This window comes from Scomber japonicus, chromosome 20 (assembly GCF_027409825.1).
Source record: "Scomber japonicus isolate fScoJap1 chromosome 20, fScoJap1.pri, whole genome shotgun sequence".
Lineage (NCBI taxonomy): Eukaryota > Metazoa > Chordata > Actinopteri > Scombriformes > Scombridae > Scomber > Scomber japonicus.
In genome coordinates, this window is record NC_070597.1 from 16,563,143 (window position 1) to 16,584,620 (window position 21,478).

The following is a 21,478-nucleotide window of genomic DNA, read 5'->3' on the forward strand; positions in this document are numbered from 1 at the left end:
TATTTGATAAGTTTTTTAGGAAAATAAAGTCAAGGAAAATAAAGTCTTGAACTGATTCCTTCTGTCGGAGAAAAACCTCAGTTAACAAGTTGTTAAACTTAATATATTAGTGTATCGTGACATGTTAAAAAAAATATATATATAGCCTATATATTTATATATATTTATATGTTTTGAGGTGTGACAATGATGTGGTTAAGGTCTTGTTAGGTTTTGGCACAAAAGCCATTTCAAGCACATCAAGGGAGAGTGTGTGTTTCTGGAGTAATTGGCCTTTAGAGCATTGGGCTTTTATTCAGGATAACAGGCTTTAGGACTAACAGGTTTTCGGTCCAATGGGAACGGTTTTGAACTATTTGGATTTTGGAATAATGGCAACCAGAAAAGGGGAGGCTTTACCTCCAAAACAAAGACACTGGGTGGCATTTGAATGTTTGAATTCAACTTTTCTTCCACAAGAGAATGAACATGCTATTTTGTCTTTCAAAAGTTACATAGCCTCATATTTTGCCATTTTAAATTTATAATCTTGAGAAAATTCTTGAATGAACCAGTGTCCGTGAGTGAACTGATTATTTTCTATTTGTTCAAAGACATGCTGAGAATTATTAAATTACTTAAAAGGCATTTATTTTTTGGCAGTGAATAGCACTTCAGAATGTTCCCTGATCTATAAATACTAGCATATCTGTATTCAGCTCAGCTGCTACCACCTGCTTTTGAAAGTTTTCCACTTGTCTGCTTGTCTCACACCTTTATTGTGTATTCCATTGACATGGAACAGTGATATGTAAATGAATAGCTTAATAAGGCTTTCAGATGTCCCAGACTCCTCAGGGTTTTCTGACTGTGATATGGATGTACATGGTTCATGTACAGGCCTGTTAACAGAGTACAGATTCACTAATGTTGTAGGTGATTAAATGATAAATGATTCATTAATATTGTAAGTGGTGGAGACAATATCATAGACATGTACTTTCTAATTCAATAACCCTGCAATAAATATTGTGCATTGAAAATGTTTTGTTTTGTTGGCATTGTATTATAGAGGTAGTAATTCTATAGTAATTCTATTGTATTGTATCAGTAGTTTGGGGAGTGTTGTATATGTATTGCTGTATGACGTAGCACAAAAGCGTGCTTAAAAATGTGCGCACGTCCATGAGTGTGTGGATAGATAGATAGATAGATAGATAGATAGATAGATAGATGGATAGATGGATAGATGGATAGATGGATAGATAGATAGATAGATAGATAGATAGATAGATAGATAGATAGATAGAATATTACAGAGGTGTTTGTGATATTATGTAATATTGTGTGTATCTGTCTTCTTTGCCACATTAGTCAATGCATTGAACCATCCAAACAGCAAGCAGTAGAAAAGTGAAAGCTAACCGTGAAGATCCTGCTCATCGTCTTTTTCTATCCAGGGACAGAATGTTTCAAAATGGAGACCGCATTAAGGATTTTATTTGGCCCCAGGAGATACCAAGATTGGGTTGATCAATACGATTAGATTGCATAAAGCACATTAATGTAGCAAAAGCAAAACATGTAAACTAATTCAGCATGTCAGCCACATTATGTTTAGGAGTCAAGAAGGGTAATGTCATGGCTTGTGTGTTAAATCCAGATAAAAGTTGTTGAATCCTCCACTGAGGTCTTACTAATGATGTTCTCTTGGAAGCTGATACAATTGGCAAACAATTATTGATTTCAGCAGAAGAGCCTGGCTCCTTTACAGAATGATCTTGTGCCAGGTTGCAGTCTGTGAATTTTCTAATTACACTCATACATGCATATTAATTGAGCAACCTCATGTTTTCACCAGAATACGAGACAAAATGTAAATTATATAGCCTTTAAGTTATACAGCATAGGTCCTTCCTGTTGTATGTGAAGAGAAGCATGTTGCAGCCCAATCACACCACAGGCAGTTTTTAAATTTCATCACTCCTCAGACTGTACAAGGGGTGAGAAGTGAGAGGGTGAAAATGTGATTCCCAAAACTGATGACTGTTATACAAAATTACAAGAATAGAAAGACAAAGTGGCAGCATTAACTCTTAATATGCCCAGTCTAGGGCCAAAGTAATACAACCACAATTGAATCTGCTCTAAGTAAAATGATGGTGGTGTAGTTTAATAACATAGCACATAACACATCTCCATCACTGACCACATTATATTTGATGGCATTATATATCCTGCAAGTTCAAATTGAAGGGCATTTCTCAGGGATAAATTCATATCGGATTTTGCTTTATTTCCCTAACCTGTAATTTCCGTATCTACCGAGATTTTTAGGCAAACACTGAGCTCCACCAAGTGGAGGAAATGAGAAATGAAAATAGAAATTCACCACAGTAGTTGTAAAACGAACAAAAACAAAAAACCCTACAAATGTACAGTAACACAAAAAAGCCAAACCTACATATGTTCCTCAAAATGTCATTTAATTATATAATTTATCTTCTTGCATTGCTAAATCAATGCCAACAAACAATGCTTTGTCCCAGCAAAGGGGTGAACACCATAAATGTAAAAAAAAGAATAAAAATTACATCATATCACAGAATAAAAATGGAAAAATAAAAAGTATTATTCTCATGCAGTCGTGAAAATAAATAAATGTCAACATATTTGTACATCCTTTTTATTTCATCAACATTGTGTGCTGATTTTGAAGCTTTTCTATAGTCGCTCACGACTATTGTGGACATGACTCCATTTCAGAGCAACTGCAATGTTTATATACTGCATGTGTTGGGTGTTATACCACAGTATGAACACACTGTAGCCACCAGGCACTGAGGAGAATATCTTGCGTTATTATGCAATCAAGGAGCTATTTATGATCTATTTATGAACGCTGCTCCTTGATTCTGACACTGGCATTCAATTAATTTATAATTCTATATAATTCTATATGATTATAATTTGCTGTCATTTCAGAATTTGAGTTCAGACTCCTGTTTAAAAAATATTGATACCTTCCAGTGCAGTCTATAACAGTGATAAAAAGTCTCATCTAGGTGAGCATTAATACTTAAAAAATTATTAAAGGTATTGTCAACCAACAACAATATGGGTTTGTTGTAGGTTTTTTGAGACATACAATTGACATCAACACAGTGTCAAATTTTAGAGATTATATTGCACATGAACACTTTTTTTGGATCTTCAGGGGGAAAAAAAGTGGTTATTTCAGCATATTTTCTTGAACGGCCCAAGCTGAATTTGTCAACAGGTAAATCTGTAGCGCTAGAAAACAGTCCAATATGAAACACTTCTCTCTCTGGACTGGTGTAATTTTAATTCCTCAGCCTTCAATGTTAAAAACACATCTTTTTTTTTAAACTTTGCATTTTCAAAGCAGATAAATGAAAGTCATGGCACAAACTTGTAAAATGCAGCAATATTTTGTTCCCAAAGTAAAAGATTGCTTGGAATCATGAGGAAAAAGCGTGAGACAAATGAATACAATACAGATATCATTTGCATGTGAGTTAATTTACTTGGAGAGGGTGAATGAGCAATACTTATCATCCATACAAAATGTATATTACTTTGAAGAAATGTGCAAACAAAGCTTTAATAAAGAATGCCTTTAACATGCTCTCTGATGCTGGCATTTGGAAAAATATACAATTAGAAATATATACACATCCAAGAGTAGCACTTCTACATAGAATGGGCATTAGCAAGAATTTGCTTGCATAGTTAAGTGCATGCGTAAGCGATCTATCATGCAACAACTGTATACTTCATGAATGGTGATCTTTTTATTCAATCTACGTCTGTGTATTTGGTGTTGGTCTACTCTGTAATGCAAGCTAAAGATGTGCGCAAGCTGTGATGTCACATATGAAGATAGAGAATGGGTCCAAACACACCATAATGCTCTATGTACATGTATGGTGTTCAACAATGGCATCCCAGCTGTCTTGGAATATACTGTCTGTGTGCGTAGTGGCTTTTTACATTAACCCTGTGTTCATCTGAGAGGAATGTTTGGAGATGTCTGGCAGTTTGAAGAGGCTGATACCCATGAGGGCACCGCAGTTTAAGTGTTGGCATCAGCAGCTGGAGGGCAGAAATGGTACAGTAGTAGGTAAGGGGTCAGGTTTGGGGGATTGGGTTCTCTGAGGGGTAACAGGTTATTATTGGTAAAGAAACACAAAACATTTAAGAACCATTATACAAACCAAGGTCTCCAGACATTTAACACCAACAACACATGCTTCTTTCCTGCACTTCTCCTCTGCCTCTCGATGACGATCTAATTTTGGCTGCACAAAAATACTTCTTAAAGGCTGTTGCACAATTACTACATCAAGGAGCATATGTAAACAGCGGTTCGGGTTAAATAGGCTTAATCGTGTTTTACTTGAAATTACATTTTCAGTGCTTAACAAATATTAAAATTGAATTATAAATTTACCAACACCTGCAGTTATACAATTTCGATTAAATACTTAACTATGATTATCTGAGGCACTGATGTTTGTTGTTGACATATGGCTCTCAATATTGACAGAGAGCTTATACATAAAGATTTTTGGAAATAAATCACTGCATCAGCATGTTAAAAATTGCCAGTAAACTTCCTTTGGTGACTGAGTAGTCCATGTTTGATGTCATGTATCTCAAAAGGTTTAATTCTGCCATGAAATCTGCTTTCCATCTTGTGCAAAGTCACTTTTATTTCCACCTCCTATTGAGATGTACTTCTCCCAACTATGCTACAGACAGAACAAGGCAATAATTCAATACATGTGCAGCCCATGCTTATTTATAATACAGTATAATATTCCTCAAAATCAAACCATTCCATACAAAGTGCTTTGTTAAAATCCATTCCTAAATAACTATTTAACAAGGTGGACAGTAAGTGTCCAGTATGGCAGCTGGTATTCAGTAACCACTGAAAAGCTACAGGTGCTTTTAAGATGTATGTCAGACACTCAGTCTAGACACCTCAGAGCTGCACTAGAAAGATTGTTACTGGGCCCTTGAAAGAATTTTACTTCGACCTCTGGCTAGTTTGTGTGGAGCCGATAGGGATTTTTCTGGACTGCATTGTCTTTTTAGCAGGCTCTTTCTTTGAAGGTTCTTTTGCATTGGCAGATGACTGGTTGCTTGTTTCTGCTCCAGAAAGCTTGGATTTTGTGGAGGGCAGCAGTGAATGCTTAGCTGCATTGGACACCTTAGAGGACTCCTTTTCTTTGGCTGTGCTCACATTTGTCTGGGCCTCTGAAGCCGCATTCTGGGCTTTCTTGCTTGCCCCATGTGTGATTCCCTCTTTTGCTGCATCCCCACCAACATCCTCCGGACTTCCCTTAGCTTCCGCTGCCCCTGCTTTCCCACCATCAGTCGACTTGCGTGTCTCTTTGGGCCTCAGAGCAGTTTTGAAGAAGGACAAACCTTTGTCCTCTGTCTTACTGTTTCTTCGAGGTCCCTTTGATGGCTGGGCTGCACTTACAGATGAAACACCCACACTCGAGGATCGTAGACTAGTCATTGAAGAGCTACTGCTTGAACTTCGTCCTGCCACCCTGTTCTCCGCAGCACGGCCAGGCCTGACCTCTGCTTTACTACCAGCACTCGACCTGGAGGAAGGACCTCCATGGTTAACCTTTTTTTCTGAGACCATATTGGTCCGTGAGGATTCACGACTTGTACTCCTGTCTGCTACTTTAGTCCTACCTGGGGCAGAGCTTTTCTCGCCTCCACTTCTGGGTGATGTCCTCCTTTGAGGGTGTGAACTTTGTAATCCTGGAGAACCACTCTTCCTCTGTTGTGCAGAGTCAGGATGTAAGACCTCCTGGGTTTGGGATGACCCTTTCCTGGAGGGGGTTGCTGTTCTTGAGGAACCAGCCTTAACAGCTTTAGGTGGTCCATCACTTTTATCCTTGGGGTTTGATGCTGCTGCTGAACCCTTGGTCTGCGTTCGAGATGGTGACTTGTCAATGGCTGGGGATGCAGGAGACAGGGAACTAGACGACGTTGAGGAGGTGGCATGTCGCTTCTTAGGACTCCTTTCACTCTCCAACCCAGTCTTTGCTGAGGTCCTTTTGACAGGAGCGCTATCTGGAGCACCATTTTTTTGTTTTGGTTCCTTTGCAGTCGCCCCATGTCGAGGACTGATTTGTTCAGCAGCAGCAACTATATTGTTGTTATCCCCAGCCTGGGAGGAGCTCCTCTGCTCTGCCTGTGCCACAGCCTTGGAGTGAACCTGCTCTATCAGCCTCTTACTGCCTGGATTACTATCCAAAGCTGCAAGAGATGACTTGCCCCCTGAAAATCTTTCTGGCTTAGGTGACCCACTGAAGCAGGAGGTTGACAGCTTGCTATCAACCACCTCCCCTATCCTTTCGAGGGTCGGGGAGGAGGAGTGGGATTCCAGGGAGAAGCGTGATGGAGAGTTGGATCGGAGTTGGAGCTTGGCGGAGTGGGACCAGGATGGTTTAGTGCCGTTCTCACCAAGCACTAGTGGGCTGGCAATGGAAGATCTTGAAGAGAATGTCTGTCTTTGCATGCCTCTCACTGCTGGACGGCTTGATAAGCCTGCATTGTAGAAAGATACACATTGATAATATATTCACCAAGAAAAGTTTCATGTGTGTCATCTTAGAAGCAATGAAATAAGTTCAGGAATTAAGTGTCTCTCACCATCGTCTTCGCTGCGTTCACCAGCAAACTCAGCAGACTCAGAGAGGGAGGCCAGTGAGGTGCGTCTGGAGGAACCAGATGAGGCTTGGCTAGGTGGACGGCTACCCATCAGCCGGCTAATCCAGTGCTCACACAAAGAAGAACTGGTGGATCCTAACGTACCAAACAGACAGTGGTTAAAAATGTGAAATATATTTCATATGGAAGTCTCAAACATGTAGAGTATGTAAGAGAGTGAATATGAGTATTAATTACCTCCCACAGAACTGTTGGCAGACCAAGATGGAATTGTGGCACGTCTTTGATAAAACAAGATGTAAGCAGTCTGCTTGCAGACCTCATCTTCAGAAATAGGTTGAACATCGCTATCATCAAAGCAATACCACTGTCCATCAATGGAGTTCTTACACTGAGCTACAAGACAGAGAGCAATAAAATATAACAAAACCAGTTACCACAAATCAACTGGGACATGTGTCACTTATGCTATGGATGCTGCTGATCTGTTACCTGTGTAATGTCCTCCCTGCATGGTCCCATGATGGTTACACACTGCATACAGGTCATAAAGGTAGTCCTCGGGATCACGGCCCATACCGTAAGGCCGTCTCCATGGTGACCAGTGGGAGGGTAGACTCCAACTGCTCTGGCTTCTCTTTACCATATGTGGAGCCATGTCCATGCCTGTCAGGGGGAATTTCACCATGTTCTGCATCTTCATCCGTCGATCCCCATCCTGAAAACAGAGCTTCATATTAATTTCTTTGCTCACCAGCCACTATAGCTAATGATTTTTCCAAAGAGTCAAGCTACTCACCCACTTTTTACTAGTTACATTTTTATTGTTGAGATATTACATTTTATTTGCTAAAGCTGACTAAAGTGTCCTACAATTTATTTGAAGAACTAGATTTACAAAAGCTCCCGTTGTATGAAAACATACAGCCGATTAAGACATAAAAAGTAATTTCTTATTGCACATCATAAAAGGGGTGCATTGATGTAGAAGATCAATTTAAAAGATATAAACTTGACTGAATAAACCATGCAAGAGAAAAAATAATATAATAATAATATAAATATTTATGAACAATAACAGTAAATAATAAAGTAGAAGAAATCTCTACTGCAGACTTCAGGGACTTATTTTTATCTAATCAATTCAATGTGAACTGTGTGTTGATGCAGCAGCAGTTCTGTGTGTGTGTGTGTGTGTGTGTGTGTGTGTGTGTGCGTGTGAATGTGTGTGCGTGTGAATGTGTGTGTGTGCGTGTGTGTGTGTGTGTGTGTGTGTGTGTGTGTGTGTGTGTGTGTGTGTGTGCGTGAGTGGCCTGGCCACACTCTCATAGCTGCAGCAGGCAAGAGTGTGGGGGGATATTTATCAGCCTTCTAAGTGACTGTAGGAAAAGCAATGCTCGCTGGGAGTTGAGCTGACAGCAGTTTTCCTCGGATCGATCTGCAGTGCTGCTCCAGTTTATGACAAAAGAGTTTACAACACAGAATGCCACACGCCAAAGTGGCCAGTAAGAGTGACTGTGTTGCACATCACTGCAGAATTCTACCTGCATTTGCCAGCTGGGTGGGCACTTATGTTGAGCCACGCCTGAAAGATAATTTATTTTACAAATACAAGTTCACAGTATTCACGCTAATACGTTTTTTCATGAGCATTTCCTACATGGTAATATAAAAAGATCTCTCATGGTTTTGGTTACTTTTAGACTTAATTGAGACTTCATCAGTACCTGTCTAAAGCGTTTCAGGTGTAGTATGAGGATATCTGGCAGGGTCCACAGACTGAGCTTGATGCTGCCCTGCTGAAGCTGCTTACAGTGTGGACATCGCCAGGCATCATCAGGAGCAAGCTGAAATCATTTTGGAAGCAAGAAACTTTAGTTAGTAAAGACAAAACTCAACTCCAACTCATTTTTATGCTTTATTTAGTTGTTTTTATGATTGGTATTGCAAACCAAATCAACTGATGCCATTTAAAACAAATTCTAAAACAATAAATCATATAAAAACATGTAGAAAAACTTAATTGTGCTGCCATCTACTGGACATCAAATTATTTTGTACATTTAAAAAATAAAATGCTTGAACTTGCATACTGTCTGAACTCAGTATCAGTGATATTCTCACCACTACACTACTGCAGCACATGTGATACATGATGTTCCAGCCTACCTGTTCCTCTTTGGTGTAGAGTTGAAAGCACTGGGCAAGTGAGCAGGTCTGAGGCTGCAGGTGCTGCTCCTTTACTTGACGCACACTCTCAGCATCTGGGATGTATTCATCCTCAGTTCTTTTGAACAGACTGCAGGTGTAACATAGCACAGCGGGATCAAACAGAACTTCAAAAGACAGTTACAGTATGTATTTTTGTAAAGTTCTCAGGGGAGAAATAACACATCACACATCTGCCCTGAACTTAATGAAATATGTGTGATTTGAGATTCAGCCCTTGTCAGATCTCACTTACTAGTCTTTCGTCTCCTTGTCCCATTCGACTACAATTTTTACATGAGGTGGCCCTCCAGGACCGCAAGACTTGTAGGCCCTATTCAAAAAGAGATCAGAAGAGGAAACCACATTATATTTTCTATTTTGGGCATTTAGCTGACATCATTTATGCAGAATTATGATTGTACAACTAGATGCAGTTTCAATTTCAACACTTCATTTCATACACTTCATTTCAGTCACTAGAATGAGTGCAAAAATACATATCTGCAGACAGAAAAGGAAAAGCAGAGCAACATATTTTTATATATATATTTTTGTACATCTGTGTAATAATCACAAAGGTCAGCACCCCCTTAAAAGAAAATCTATAAAAACCAGACAAGCTATTATATACCTCAAGAGATATTTTAACATCAGTACCACTGAAGAGTCGGCTTACATTCTGTAGCTCTTCAATCAACTTCAAGTGGACTGCAAGATTTCTATAGTGGCTGTTCAAGTAAGGCAACACTTCCACCTGGTGGTGATAAGGGACATTACCTCTCCACAGAGGGATGGCAGAGCGGCTGCTCCTCCTGAGGTAAGAGATAAGTGATTCCAACCACTCCTACCACACGCAAAGTGAAGGGTCCCACCTACAGGCCATCAAGGATGAGACATTATAAAACACAACAACATTATCAAACAATTACTTTAGAGGGGACATAAAATGCCTTTTTTGTGTAATTTATAAACTGTTACAATGTTGGATGTCTATGTTATACACAGTGAAAGTTCCAAAACTTGAGGTGGATGTTTGTAAAAATGACCCAGACTTCAGCCTGTTTTAAATGGTCTGGACAGAGGCTGAACTACAGAGTCTGCATAAAGGGCCAGTAGAAGGGAAAATAAGTATTTTGAACTGTCAATCATGCAAAGATACACCAAAAAATCCCCAGAATATAAATATAGAGCTGGAAATGTGTCTGTTCAGTCCTTTTCCAACATTCAGCTGTCTGTGTGGATGTGTATGAAGACTGTTACAGTATGTTATGTACCTGCACTAAGACTCCAGGGCGTAAAAGATGCTGCATCTTCTCCAGAATCTCTTTCTGAAGTACGTCCCATGTCACTGTACGCTCCAAATAGAGTATAAATGGATTACCAAACCTGCAGGAAAAACATAAAAATAGTTTTAAGGTTTTCTTGGGTATGGTGATACAAATCTGAAAACATTGGTCCTCATTAGAAGCACCTGCGTCCTTGCTGTCCCGCACAGGCTCTGTTACACACCAACAGGACAATCTTCTCAGCCTGCCCACTATTTTTATTGGGACTCTGAGGTGGGGTTGTAGGCTCTTGTATTTGTGTAGATATCCTGTTATTATCTGTGCCATACTTCAAGTTGTTCTGGTTGAGATTTGCATGTGGGCTCCCTGTAACAAAGCAGAAAAAGTTATTCGCATTAAGTTTTTACTATCATGTAAGCTTCTTCAAAAATCAATCCAACATGCTGGTCAGTATGTGTAGTAGAACATCTCTCCAATATAAGTCCATTTCTAATCTAATTTATACTCCTACTTGTATAATAAGACAAAGAGCTAAACACATTTCCGGGCAATAAACAGGATGTTGTACCGCCTCGCTTTGAGCGGATCTGCTCTGGTCTGAATAGCTCAGGTGTCTCAAAGGCAAAGATGGAGTCGCTCTCCTGAATGATCTCAAGGTCGTCATCATCATCACAGAAGGAGCGATGAAAGCCATCATAGTACATTTCAGTGAGGACAATCTGAGCAGAACAGTAAAGGGAACAAAAAGAAGAGTGTGGGTGGTGTTTAGACTAATTCATTTGATCAAAATGACAAAGATTTTCCAACGTATCTACCAGGTTGTAACAAAAACACATAACAGAGAGGCTTTAGATTCTGAAATACAGTGATGCTTGTACATATCCATATAGCACTGATGATCAAATTCAGCTCAAATCAATCTAGATAATCTTTATCTTCTATGAGACATACAGTAGCAAACACAAACTTAACCAGCAAATTATCTCATGGCCCACTGAAAACACTCCTTCTCCATCCAGTTTCCTCAAAGTAGCACACACTAAGTTTAATCTCTTAATTCTGACACATTAGTGTCCTCAAGGAGTAACATTTCAAATGAGGCAGCACCTGTTGAGCAGGGATTTTGGTCTCTTGGGCCACAGCCTGTCTCAGCCTGGACACAGTGCCAGAGAGAGGCACCGCCACCCCGACTCTCATACAGTGGGAGCACTTTCCTTGGTACACCACTGTCACATACAAGGGCCTGCAACACAGATGGAGCGAGATTAATTGGCTGTTTCATAACCATGGCTGGAGTTAAGTTTCAAAGATAGACAGCATCTTCTAATTTTAGCATTCTCCTGTCAGATCTTTCATGTTGTTTGTCTATGCTGGCTTTGATAATCTTTTTAATGCTGGCTTCAATGATAAAATGAGACCAGATTTTGTCTTGCTCTCATTTGTGGACACAGGACACATTTTTTTGTCTGACAGATATTGTCTTACTCATAAACTAGATGCAGAGTGACCTTACCGTGTGTGAGGTACAGGGATTGGCAGTGAGATGCAGAGGAAAGGATCAAAAGTGTTGCTCTGTTTCTGGCAGTGAGGGCAGGTCAGAGAGGACCTACACAGAGACATAATGAGAATAATGTAATGCAAATAGAACAGTGTATCATTTTAAAGGTATAGTAGACATTTTCGGAACATGCCTCTTTGCTTTTTAGCCTAGAGTTAGATGAGAGGAAGAGAAGAAGTCTTTTATGTGTAAAGTATAACAAACAGCTATGTTTAACACATTGACATATGAGATATGGGATGTTGTGGGCTTATGTTTTGCAGCTAGTTAATATTAACATATCAATCAGTATTTACATTGGTTATGAACCTGAAATTCAACGGCAGCATCAGTGGATATCTATGAATGAAACAATGATATAGTAAAACCTCTTGAAAACTTGGGCTGAGATTGAATATTTCACCTGTATTGTGCCTGAAACAGTTCTTGTACAAAAGAGCCAGGTGCTGGTTGTGGAGATCCTTCAGGCGGATTTTCATCTTCTACTGGAGGCTGGAAAAATAAGAGAGGGACAGTGCAATTATTTGGCAAGGAAGCACAAGATAATGCATGTGAAATTACAGCAGGTTGTGCTAAAGAGACAACATCCTGTAGTATATATCTAAATATATACTGTCTATACTATTTGTAGAGTCCAACTGTGGAGCTATTTACCTTCCTTGGAGGTCTGCTCTCAGGGTGGATGATGTTGTTGAGGTCTTCATGAACTCTATCCAGCAACCAGAGGAGAAATTCCTGGGCATCGTGCTGGGAGTTACCCTTGAACTGAAGGGCGCTCTTTGACACCACATTCTGCAGCAGATAAGAAAAAACAGGAGGGGATTTGGAGTGTAATGAGTACCCTTTCTGTCTTTTAACCCATGCCTTGTCATAAAATATTCATTAAGTTTGACCAACATGATGATCAGCACAATCCTAAAGGTCAACAGAGGTGCGGGTGATGGTGGAACACAGGCACGGAGAGGCTTTTTAAAACCAGGACACAGGCTGAAAATCGACAGCCTAACCTCATTGACAATTAGCTATTGGTGATCACAACCATCTACAGAGCCACACAGGCTGGCAGCTATTAAAGTCACCTCCACTCATTGGCTATCAAATACCACGCAAGGTCAAAGATATGAAGGGACCAAGCACTTTCCCAGCCTGCCCCATGAGACATCCTTCCTCGTTTTGAAGCCATTACCAAGCCTGTCTCGCCATTTTGTGCAAAAGGTGGTGTAAACAAAGAGCTTGCCTCTCATCTGTGACTTCACCACAGAGTTTGTCTTTAAGTAAAGATCCGTTCATGAAAGTAGATCTGAAGTTGGCCTTACTATGCTGTATGTGTCTAAAATGTGTTTGATGCTTTGTATAAAAATGATAAGTGACAAAGCATTTCAGTGATGCTTTCAATAAATGCAATGCAAATAATAAATGCCATAGTGCAAACATTCACTCATATATTAACAGTTTCAACAATGCTCCTTCTGATATTATACAACTGTATTCACAGGCTAAGTCATGCTCCTCGTGATCTTCATGTGCAAAATCAGTGCTAGCACTCATTAAAGGTTCTTGGAAATACATAATTAAAACATTTTTAAATGGCATTTTGGCTCATCATTACCACAATAAAACCACAGGAAAAAGGATTTGCCAGTGAACACTATTTATCACCATTTATATATGTATATTTATATATTACATTATTTACCACAAGGTATGGCTCATTTGAACCCGTGTCCACTATATTTTAAATTGAAACAGGTGAAAAGATCAATATCACAAAGCAGTGCTTGAATTTGATCACTAAATATCTAAAATAAACAGACATGTCAGACCTAATCTGTATAAAGTCTAATAAATGTATCAGCCATTGATTTCAGTTGCCTCATGTCGTTCACAGGCTACCACCATTTGTCAGATTTGTTTTACCATCAATCATCTTATCAAATTAAGTATCACTCTTAAGGTCTCTCCTAATCATCCTTGAGAGTTTGTGTAGGCAGTTTGGATGGTGTACAACACCATCAACTTCAAACCAATTGCTGCTGAGAGAAAATGGCTTCTGAGACACAGCGGATAACTCCCCTGTGTTGTTATTACGGATGTCCTCCTAATGATCTTTAAGTGCTCTCAGTTTTAGCTCAGCTGTAATGTACACTAACCACCAAATTAGGATGCTACACTATAGCTCAATTAGCTGCATTCAAGGTTGTGACATATGAGTTTGAGAGCAAAATCCACCCAAAGTATTTTTTTTAGGATATTAAAAGAAAAAGTCGTTTACATAACTATTATATGCCTCTCCAAACATGTAAGGAATTATATTACTGGATCTAACACCGTTCATTTAGATGAGCATGAGAAAAAGCACTAAGAAGAACAATGAGTTTCTGGATCATATCAGAATTCATTGTTGACACATTATATACTTAATTTAACAAAGATTCTTTAGCAAAGTAACAGAAATCCTGTAGCTGTACTTCATCTCTCTACCCAGTCAAACATATTCAAAGTCTCCCTGAAGAGAATAATCTATATCCAATCAGACATTTTGTATTCTGGCTGGCAACCAAAGAAGAAAAAAATAGACAGAAATAGTAACACTGTCAAGAATAAGCAATATTTTGAATGGCCACCTTCAATTCAACTCCTCTCTATGTATTTTGAACTTAAGAAGAAAACACATTATCAGACAGAAACAGACAAAAAAAAGTGCCCCTGGTTTGCATAAAGAACAAGCCTTTGTGATTGTGACAGGCATAACATTCATTGCTGGGAAACAGCTTTATGAGGTGAAAGGATGAAAACACAAAAAAGAGCTGGAACAAAAGCAGAAAAGTGTGGGACAGACAAATCAACAGTGGAAGACAAGAGGAAGTACAAAAAACCGATGTGTAATTACAGTTCAGCTTTAGCACTCAACACTCAGCTGACCAGCATTAAACAGCCTTTTAAAGAAAAAAGGTTTTGTCACAAACACTGACTTTGCTGGTTTCATTAGATTCTAGTCTATTATAAAAGGGCTAATAATAAAGGCAAATATTACACAAACTCAATAACTGTGAGTTCTGGCGGCTCTGGTACAGAATCTGATTCTTGACCAAATACATCAAGACAAACACGTTTACATCTAAAATGTAGAACCAATATTTTTCTCAGAGAATTGACCAAACACTGATGCTGTGTAAGTCCAGAGGTTTGTTGTCATTCAGGCCAGTGAATAATCACTACATCTGACCCTGCCTGCAATTATTCTGATGAATGAGGTATATTCACAATGTTAAATGAACTCAGTCATAATTTTGAACTAAAGAATGAAAGAAAGCATCTGGATGTGATGTTGTATGTCAGTGTACATTATCGCTACTACTAGCACCATGTGTTCATCTTGTCTCATCATTTGAGCTGCAACTAATGATCACTTCCTATTTTCTCAATCAATCAATTCATCATTTCATCTGTAAAATCAGAACAATAGTGAAACATGGCCGCCATTAGAGACTGACCGATATATTGGTCAGCTGATATTATCGGCCAATCACAGACATATTGGAACAGCATGTTTATATGCGCCAATGTATTTTTTTTAGTTAAAAGTTAAATAGGCAGTATTTTATGTATATTTGATCCTCTTTCTTAATTCAAGTTTAATATGTACGTAAAAATGTTTTTTTTGTTCTGTGTTTTTTAATTTCTAATAGTTTATCATTATCAAGTTCCTAGTAAAGTTTATTGTTTCAGAGCACTGATGTCATTTTATACAATAAAGTATATTGTTAAGCTGTAAAACATTATGCCTCCATTAGATATATGTCACAAGTGTTTGATAACCACAATTGAGAGATCATTGCAAAAATGTGTTTTAATGTATAGTCATTAAGATTATCGGCAGATATGTTGATATCAGAATTTTGTTCCTCCCAAAAAATTTTTGTTCAGCCCCAAAAATCCAGTTTCTGTTGGGCACTACCTGTTATAACTTCTTAGATCCCAAGCTAATGTCTTTAAATGTCTTGTTTTTTCTGATCAGTAGTCTAAAATCCAAAGATATCCAGTTAACTATGACATTGAAATGCTTCAAATCATCACCTGAAGATGCAACCAACAAATGTTTGACAGCATTTTTCCTTTAAAAATGGCCACACACAAAAAAAACCCTCCACACAATTATTCGATTTTGAAAATAACATACTGATTATTTTTCAGTCAATTGACTAATTGATTAATCAGCTAATGGTTACAAATCTTCTTATCAGTAATGGGATCATATGAGTTGCACAAACAGGGGCTAAGGTGCAATGTACTTATTTGTATCTACCCTCAAAAGTTTCTGTTCAAAGTAATAACTTCTCATTGCCACAATTTTGAATGCTCACATAAACCAAGTGAAAAGATGGCTTAACATTTCCCTCCAACAGGGAAGAAAGCAGCAAATAGCAACCAATAACTATACATAGCCTATAATATAGCCTATCAAAGCATTAAACGTGTGAAGGTGGTAACATTTCCCTCGTGTTTATTAAATATTTGGGGGACATTGGAGGTATCTCTGGAAACTTTAATCTTTAGTCTATGAAGGTATTCGACAGGATTTGGAATATCTGCAGCCTACCATCATGTGCCTCAGTGTCTTGTGGGTAGTTCTGAGGTTAATTATGAACATTTAAATCATTAAAACGCAAAGTTGAGACCCCTATATGACCCACAACATACCTTGAAATCTCTGCTGTGCTGAGGCGTGTACTCAAAGGTCCAGAGCGCCCGAACCAGACCGGACAGCTGCTCTGTCACCTCCCCTGCCTCCTGCGGCTGCTGGCTCCCCTTCTTCTGCACCAGCACCCCGTTAGACTTGGCCTTGTCGCTGTTACTGCTGGTCTCTCCTCCTCCTTTAAACTGCTCCAGAGCCAGGTACTCAGCGAACAGCTCCGTGTTGCTCAGGCACTGCAATATAGCGTTCATGAAGCAGGTGTTGCCATGGTTCTTGAGCCCGGCAACACCCGGCACCTTGTCCCCGAACGGGAAACCCCCGCAGTCGCTGTCGTCGGACGGGACTGACCCTCCGGTGGTAGTCGGGATCAAAGCTGCATCGTCCTTCTCATCCTCGGCGGCCTGCTCGTCGGTGCCGAAATGAGACAGAGTGGAGAGAGTCCGTAGAACTCTGTTCATAAAGCTCCCCACGGAGCGCACCGAGCTCCTCCGGAACAGCTTTTTGCTGAAGGATTTCTTCTCCTTGTTACTCACAACTTTCGACATGGTCAGTCCGGTGGCTTTCCCCGCTGCTTTTTACGCCTTAAAATCCAGAGTTGGCCCTCCTGTTTAGAGCCTCGACACTGTCATCCCCGCTCAGGGACAGCTCCCTCACTTTCTGATGTTTTAGGCATATTTCACAGAAACATCCAGGCCTGACGGTTCTGGGGATCGTATCATATTGAGACAGCAGAGTAACATCAAACGACAGTCAGCCCACTTGCAACACTGCGTCGGATTGCATAAACAGCCTCCATGGAGAGCCACCATCAGGGCGCTTTACATGAACGCCTGGGGTAGTCCCGCACCAGCCAGCAGCCGGTCGGTCCGGTGACATAACATCACCTGTGTCATTGTTTAGACACAAAAACAAGGCGCTGGGTGAGACTATCAGCGGACACAATGTATGTGAGACATAAACACCAAATTACCCTTTTACATTTAAGCTCAATTCCTCATCATTTATTAAAGAAACCGCAGCTCCACCCTTTTAAAAGGTATTCCTTCACCTCTGCTCGTCAATCCGGTGCAAAGCTGTTGGAAACTGGGTGGGTGATATTTACCCAGAGGATGCCTTCACTAAATCGCCTCCACAGCGGGCGTGCTGGTAGGAGCTCTGCCAAAGTGAGGAAGCCCCCGGCCGGAGCTGCACAGCCCGCCGTTCCCCCCCGTTCGACCACTGATGAGCATCTCTTCCCGTACCAGATGTGAACGGTGGACGTTTGGGTGTCCCCATCCGAAAGTTTTTCCTTTTTTTAGGATACTTGTCTCTGTCTTTGTGTGCTTTAATTCCTCCTCCGGATGGGATTCATGGCAAGGCCTCGTCTCCCGTCTCCATCCTCATCAGTAGGCACCGATACTGCAGGCAGGGCGGTAACGGCTGACGTCAGGGACAAACACTGGTCCATGTTGGAGGAGAGCAGGTACAGAGGCATGTGATGCTGGATGATGCTCCATCCCCCTTTCTGACGGAGAACTCTGCTGTTTGTCACTTATAGTTGTTTATGTCCTCATACCAACATTACAAACAATGAGCAAGAGACAGAAAGAGGATAGCAATGTAGCGTTCGCGTAAATGAATATTAGAGCCCGACCGATATGGGATTTTTGAAACTGATACCGATTTTAGAAGGGAAAAATTCACCAATGTAATGAATGGCCGATATAATGAATTTTTGAACTGGAATGAAAACAGACCTCTGTGTGGATTGTTCTCTGATTTTGCACTGATATAGCCTATGTATAGATGTATTTTATTATATATTATATTTTTTATGTATTTTTAACATTGTTAAGCATTTCTAGAAATGAACACCAACAAAATAGAGAATAAATAAATAAATAACAAAATAAACATCAGTACTGTAGGCCTACCATATCAGTCATTATTTCAATTGATTGAACTTCAACCAGAAATGCTTTTTACAATACATGTTATTATCAATATTTCACTGTTCATGTACTTTCTGCAATTCATATTGGTCTCAACACACTCAGCAACTCCTTTTCAGCAACAAGCAGCAGTTTTCAGACAACAAGATCTAATACAAACTAAACTGTGCACTACCTACCCCCACACTTAAGCACACACGATTTTGCGGTCCAGCAGCCTAAGAGACAGATCATTTCCTAAGAAGTTGGTCAATTCCAAACCAGAATTTATTATTTGTGATTTCCAAAACCATAATTTGTCATTTGTAATTCCCAAAACCAGAACTAAAAAGCGAGTATGATCTACCTCCTGAGCCACTGTCACCCCTAAAGCAAGACTCCTAGGCTGATAAATTTACTGGGCATACTCTCTCTCTCTCTCAATGCAACTGGCCTGGTTTGCTTGAGGATTCTTCCTGTTAAGGGGGAGTTTTTCTTTGCTGCTGCTGCTCTTTGGGGAATGGTGGATTTCTTTAAATTAAAGAGTACAATCCAGACATGAAAAGCACCTTGACATAACCTCTGTTGTGATTTGGCGCTATATAAATACAATTTAATTTAATTCAATTCAAATTATTTGAAATAGTGTTCAACTGGCCATCATGTGTAATATGAAATCAGATGTAGTGCTTCCAGTGCTGTGTTTCTGGGAAAAGTAATGTGATCCCACCAATAGCCTACCTATCATTATTCATGTATAAAAACTTTACTTAACTATGAAACCTACACAGAAACACTGAGGGAAGTTTAGAGAACCTCTACAAAAGGGTATTTTGTTAGCTGAGAAGCTCAAGTAATCCACCTGGACATTACCTTTCCAGAATTAAATGACTGAGACAAGTATATCGGGGCAGCTGTGGCCCAGGAGGTATAGCAGATCGTGGTTCTATTCCGGGCTCTTCCAGTCCACATGTCGATGTGTCCTTGGTCCAGATACTTAGCTCCAGATTGCTTCCAATGGCTGTGCCAACGGTGTATGAATGTGAGAGTGACTGTTTAATTCCTCCTGATGAGCAGGTTGGCAGCCTGCCATCAGTGTTATGAATGGGTGTATGTGACCTATAGTGTAAAAGTGCTTTCAGTGGTCAAAAGACCAGAAAAGGGCTATATAAGTATGGTTGATTTACCATTTTGTCATGCAATGACAGGAAGAAAAAAGGACTCTTTCACTTAAGAGAGACTAAACCGTACCTTGTTTGGGTCAGTGCGGATCACCCAGGCACAGCTGAGCTGCTGATCATATTCATCATGACCTGGGGTAAGGAACCTGCAGGACCAGTCAGGTAACCTCCACACTCTGGAACACATGTACATACACCAGTGACCTCTGGTACGTCAGTGAACTGGAAAAAATATGTTTGTGAACACCATGAAGTCCCTTTCCTATTTATCCTATCTTTATTTAGTTACAAAGTTTCAGGCAGTGGACAGCATTTTCCTTATATAAAGATGTGACGAAGATTTTACTTCTTAACAGCATCTTAGAATCAATGTTAAACCAACTTAAACTAGTACTCTAACGTAGTACTGTGTTCCTCAACATGGGCAGAGGAAAAGCTAATAGTATCTCTCCTGTGCAGGCATAGCATGTGGAACATACATGCTAGTATTAAAGGAGGTGCATATTGCCTGGACTATGGGAGCCAGACTCTATTCTTTTAAAATAGAGATTGAAAATACAAAAAAAATACATAATTCCTTCAGAAGATACGATTGGCATGTGACATATCAGTGTGAAGGTGTTTTTTACATTCAACGCACATAAGCTTCTAAGCCCAAAATTGACCCAGATGGGGGAAAAAAGTGGTCAAACATACATCCACATCCTGACAGCTGTAGCCATTGCCTTGCCAACCTGGGAAATAGTAGACATAGAACAAATTTACATTAAAAAATTAATTCACATGGAAATACACAAACTGTAAAAACTACAGTATTGTTTTTTCTCAGTTGCGTGCATGCAAACACAAGTTACAATATGTTTGCCACTTGCAATCCTTGCACAGTAAGAGATACCATCATGACAAGGTCCAGAACAAGACCAATCTTTATCTCTTCCATTCCACACTTACTTAAGATAATGTGTATGAGTTGTGATAATGAAAGTTACCAGCTGGACAAACTAGAAAGAACCCTGGGTATTGTAGCAAGGAAACACAGGATTGGTAGAACAAGGTTTGTTGGATTGGTTGCATTCATTAACATCAACCACACAGTCTGGGCTCCCAGCTGGTGCCTTCCAGCCACTCTCACAATTACACTGGTACTTAGGCTGTTTATTGGGAAAACGTAGATACAATGTGAAATTGTTTGTTATCACATACATTAGATTGCTCTGGACAGATAGTAAAAACTACCTTCAGTGTTAATTCAATCTAATTGTATTGTTTTCTACAACCTCTCTGTAATACTGTGGATTCTGCTTTATATGTTATATGTTTTGATTAGACTAGTTCCCTCTCCTGGTATAATCCTGTCTGCATCAATACATGTGCTGTGTACACATCCATTTCTGCAGTCATTATAATGCACAGCGTAGAGAGTCCCAGACCATTTTGGAGAAGTTATTATTATTATTATTATAGTATTGTAATACAATACAGTAATACAAAAAACATGCATACATTCTCTCTCTCTCTCTCACACAGAGAAGAAACACTCATAGCTACCAGTACCTGTATGTAAAGTATCAACTTTTTGAGATTTGTATACCTACAGATATGGAGGTATAGTAAGCAAGTAATTGTGTTCTTTATGATTGATTGCTTGTTTGTGCCAGCACTAATGTTTAAAGTCTCTGTTTCTGTAGCCCTGTAGGGGTTGGGGGGCTTGTCCTGTGTTTTTGTACCTGAAACTTGCTTTCCAAATTCAGTAATGCCAATATGTATCAATGTAAAGTGGTTGTAAAGTTGCTAGGAACTGGCCAATGGACCATGCTTTAGTGTCTAACAGTGTCTTGTTGCCCTGACATGTCTTTTGTGAATAACTCCTCTTCTATTTACAGATGATTTAATTGGGTGGGAACTGCTCTAATGGAAGCATAAAGAAGCGTGTA

The 21,478-nt window shown here is 39.7% G+C and overlaps 1 protein-coding gene across 1 annotated transcript; it reads right to left on the minus strand.

The window, feature by feature from the left end:
• Positions 1-5,035: 5,035 nt before the first annotated feature.
• LOC128381524 (ubiquitin carboxyl-terminal hydrolase 31-like) lies at positions 5,036-17,621 on the minus strand. The gene is made up of 16 exons (XM_053341550.1): positions 16,459-17,621; positions 12,412-12,549; positions 12,161-12,249; positions 11,713-11,805; positions 11,307-11,442; positions 10,768-10,918; positions 10,385-10,565; positions 10,188-10,299; positions 9,691-9,785; positions 9,167-9,244; positions 8,872-9,001; positions 8,430-8,549; positions 7,195-7,420; positions 6,940-7,098; positions 6,685-6,837; positions 5,036-6,579 (listed from the first exon to the last, which is right to left on the minus strand). Exons 1-16 carry the CDS (start codon positions 16,996-16,998, stop codon positions 5,036-5,038), a joined length of 3,945 nt encoding a protein of 1,314 aa, XP_053197525.1. The 5' UTR covers positions 16,999-17,621.
• Positions 17,622-21,478: the final 3,857 nt, after the last annotated feature.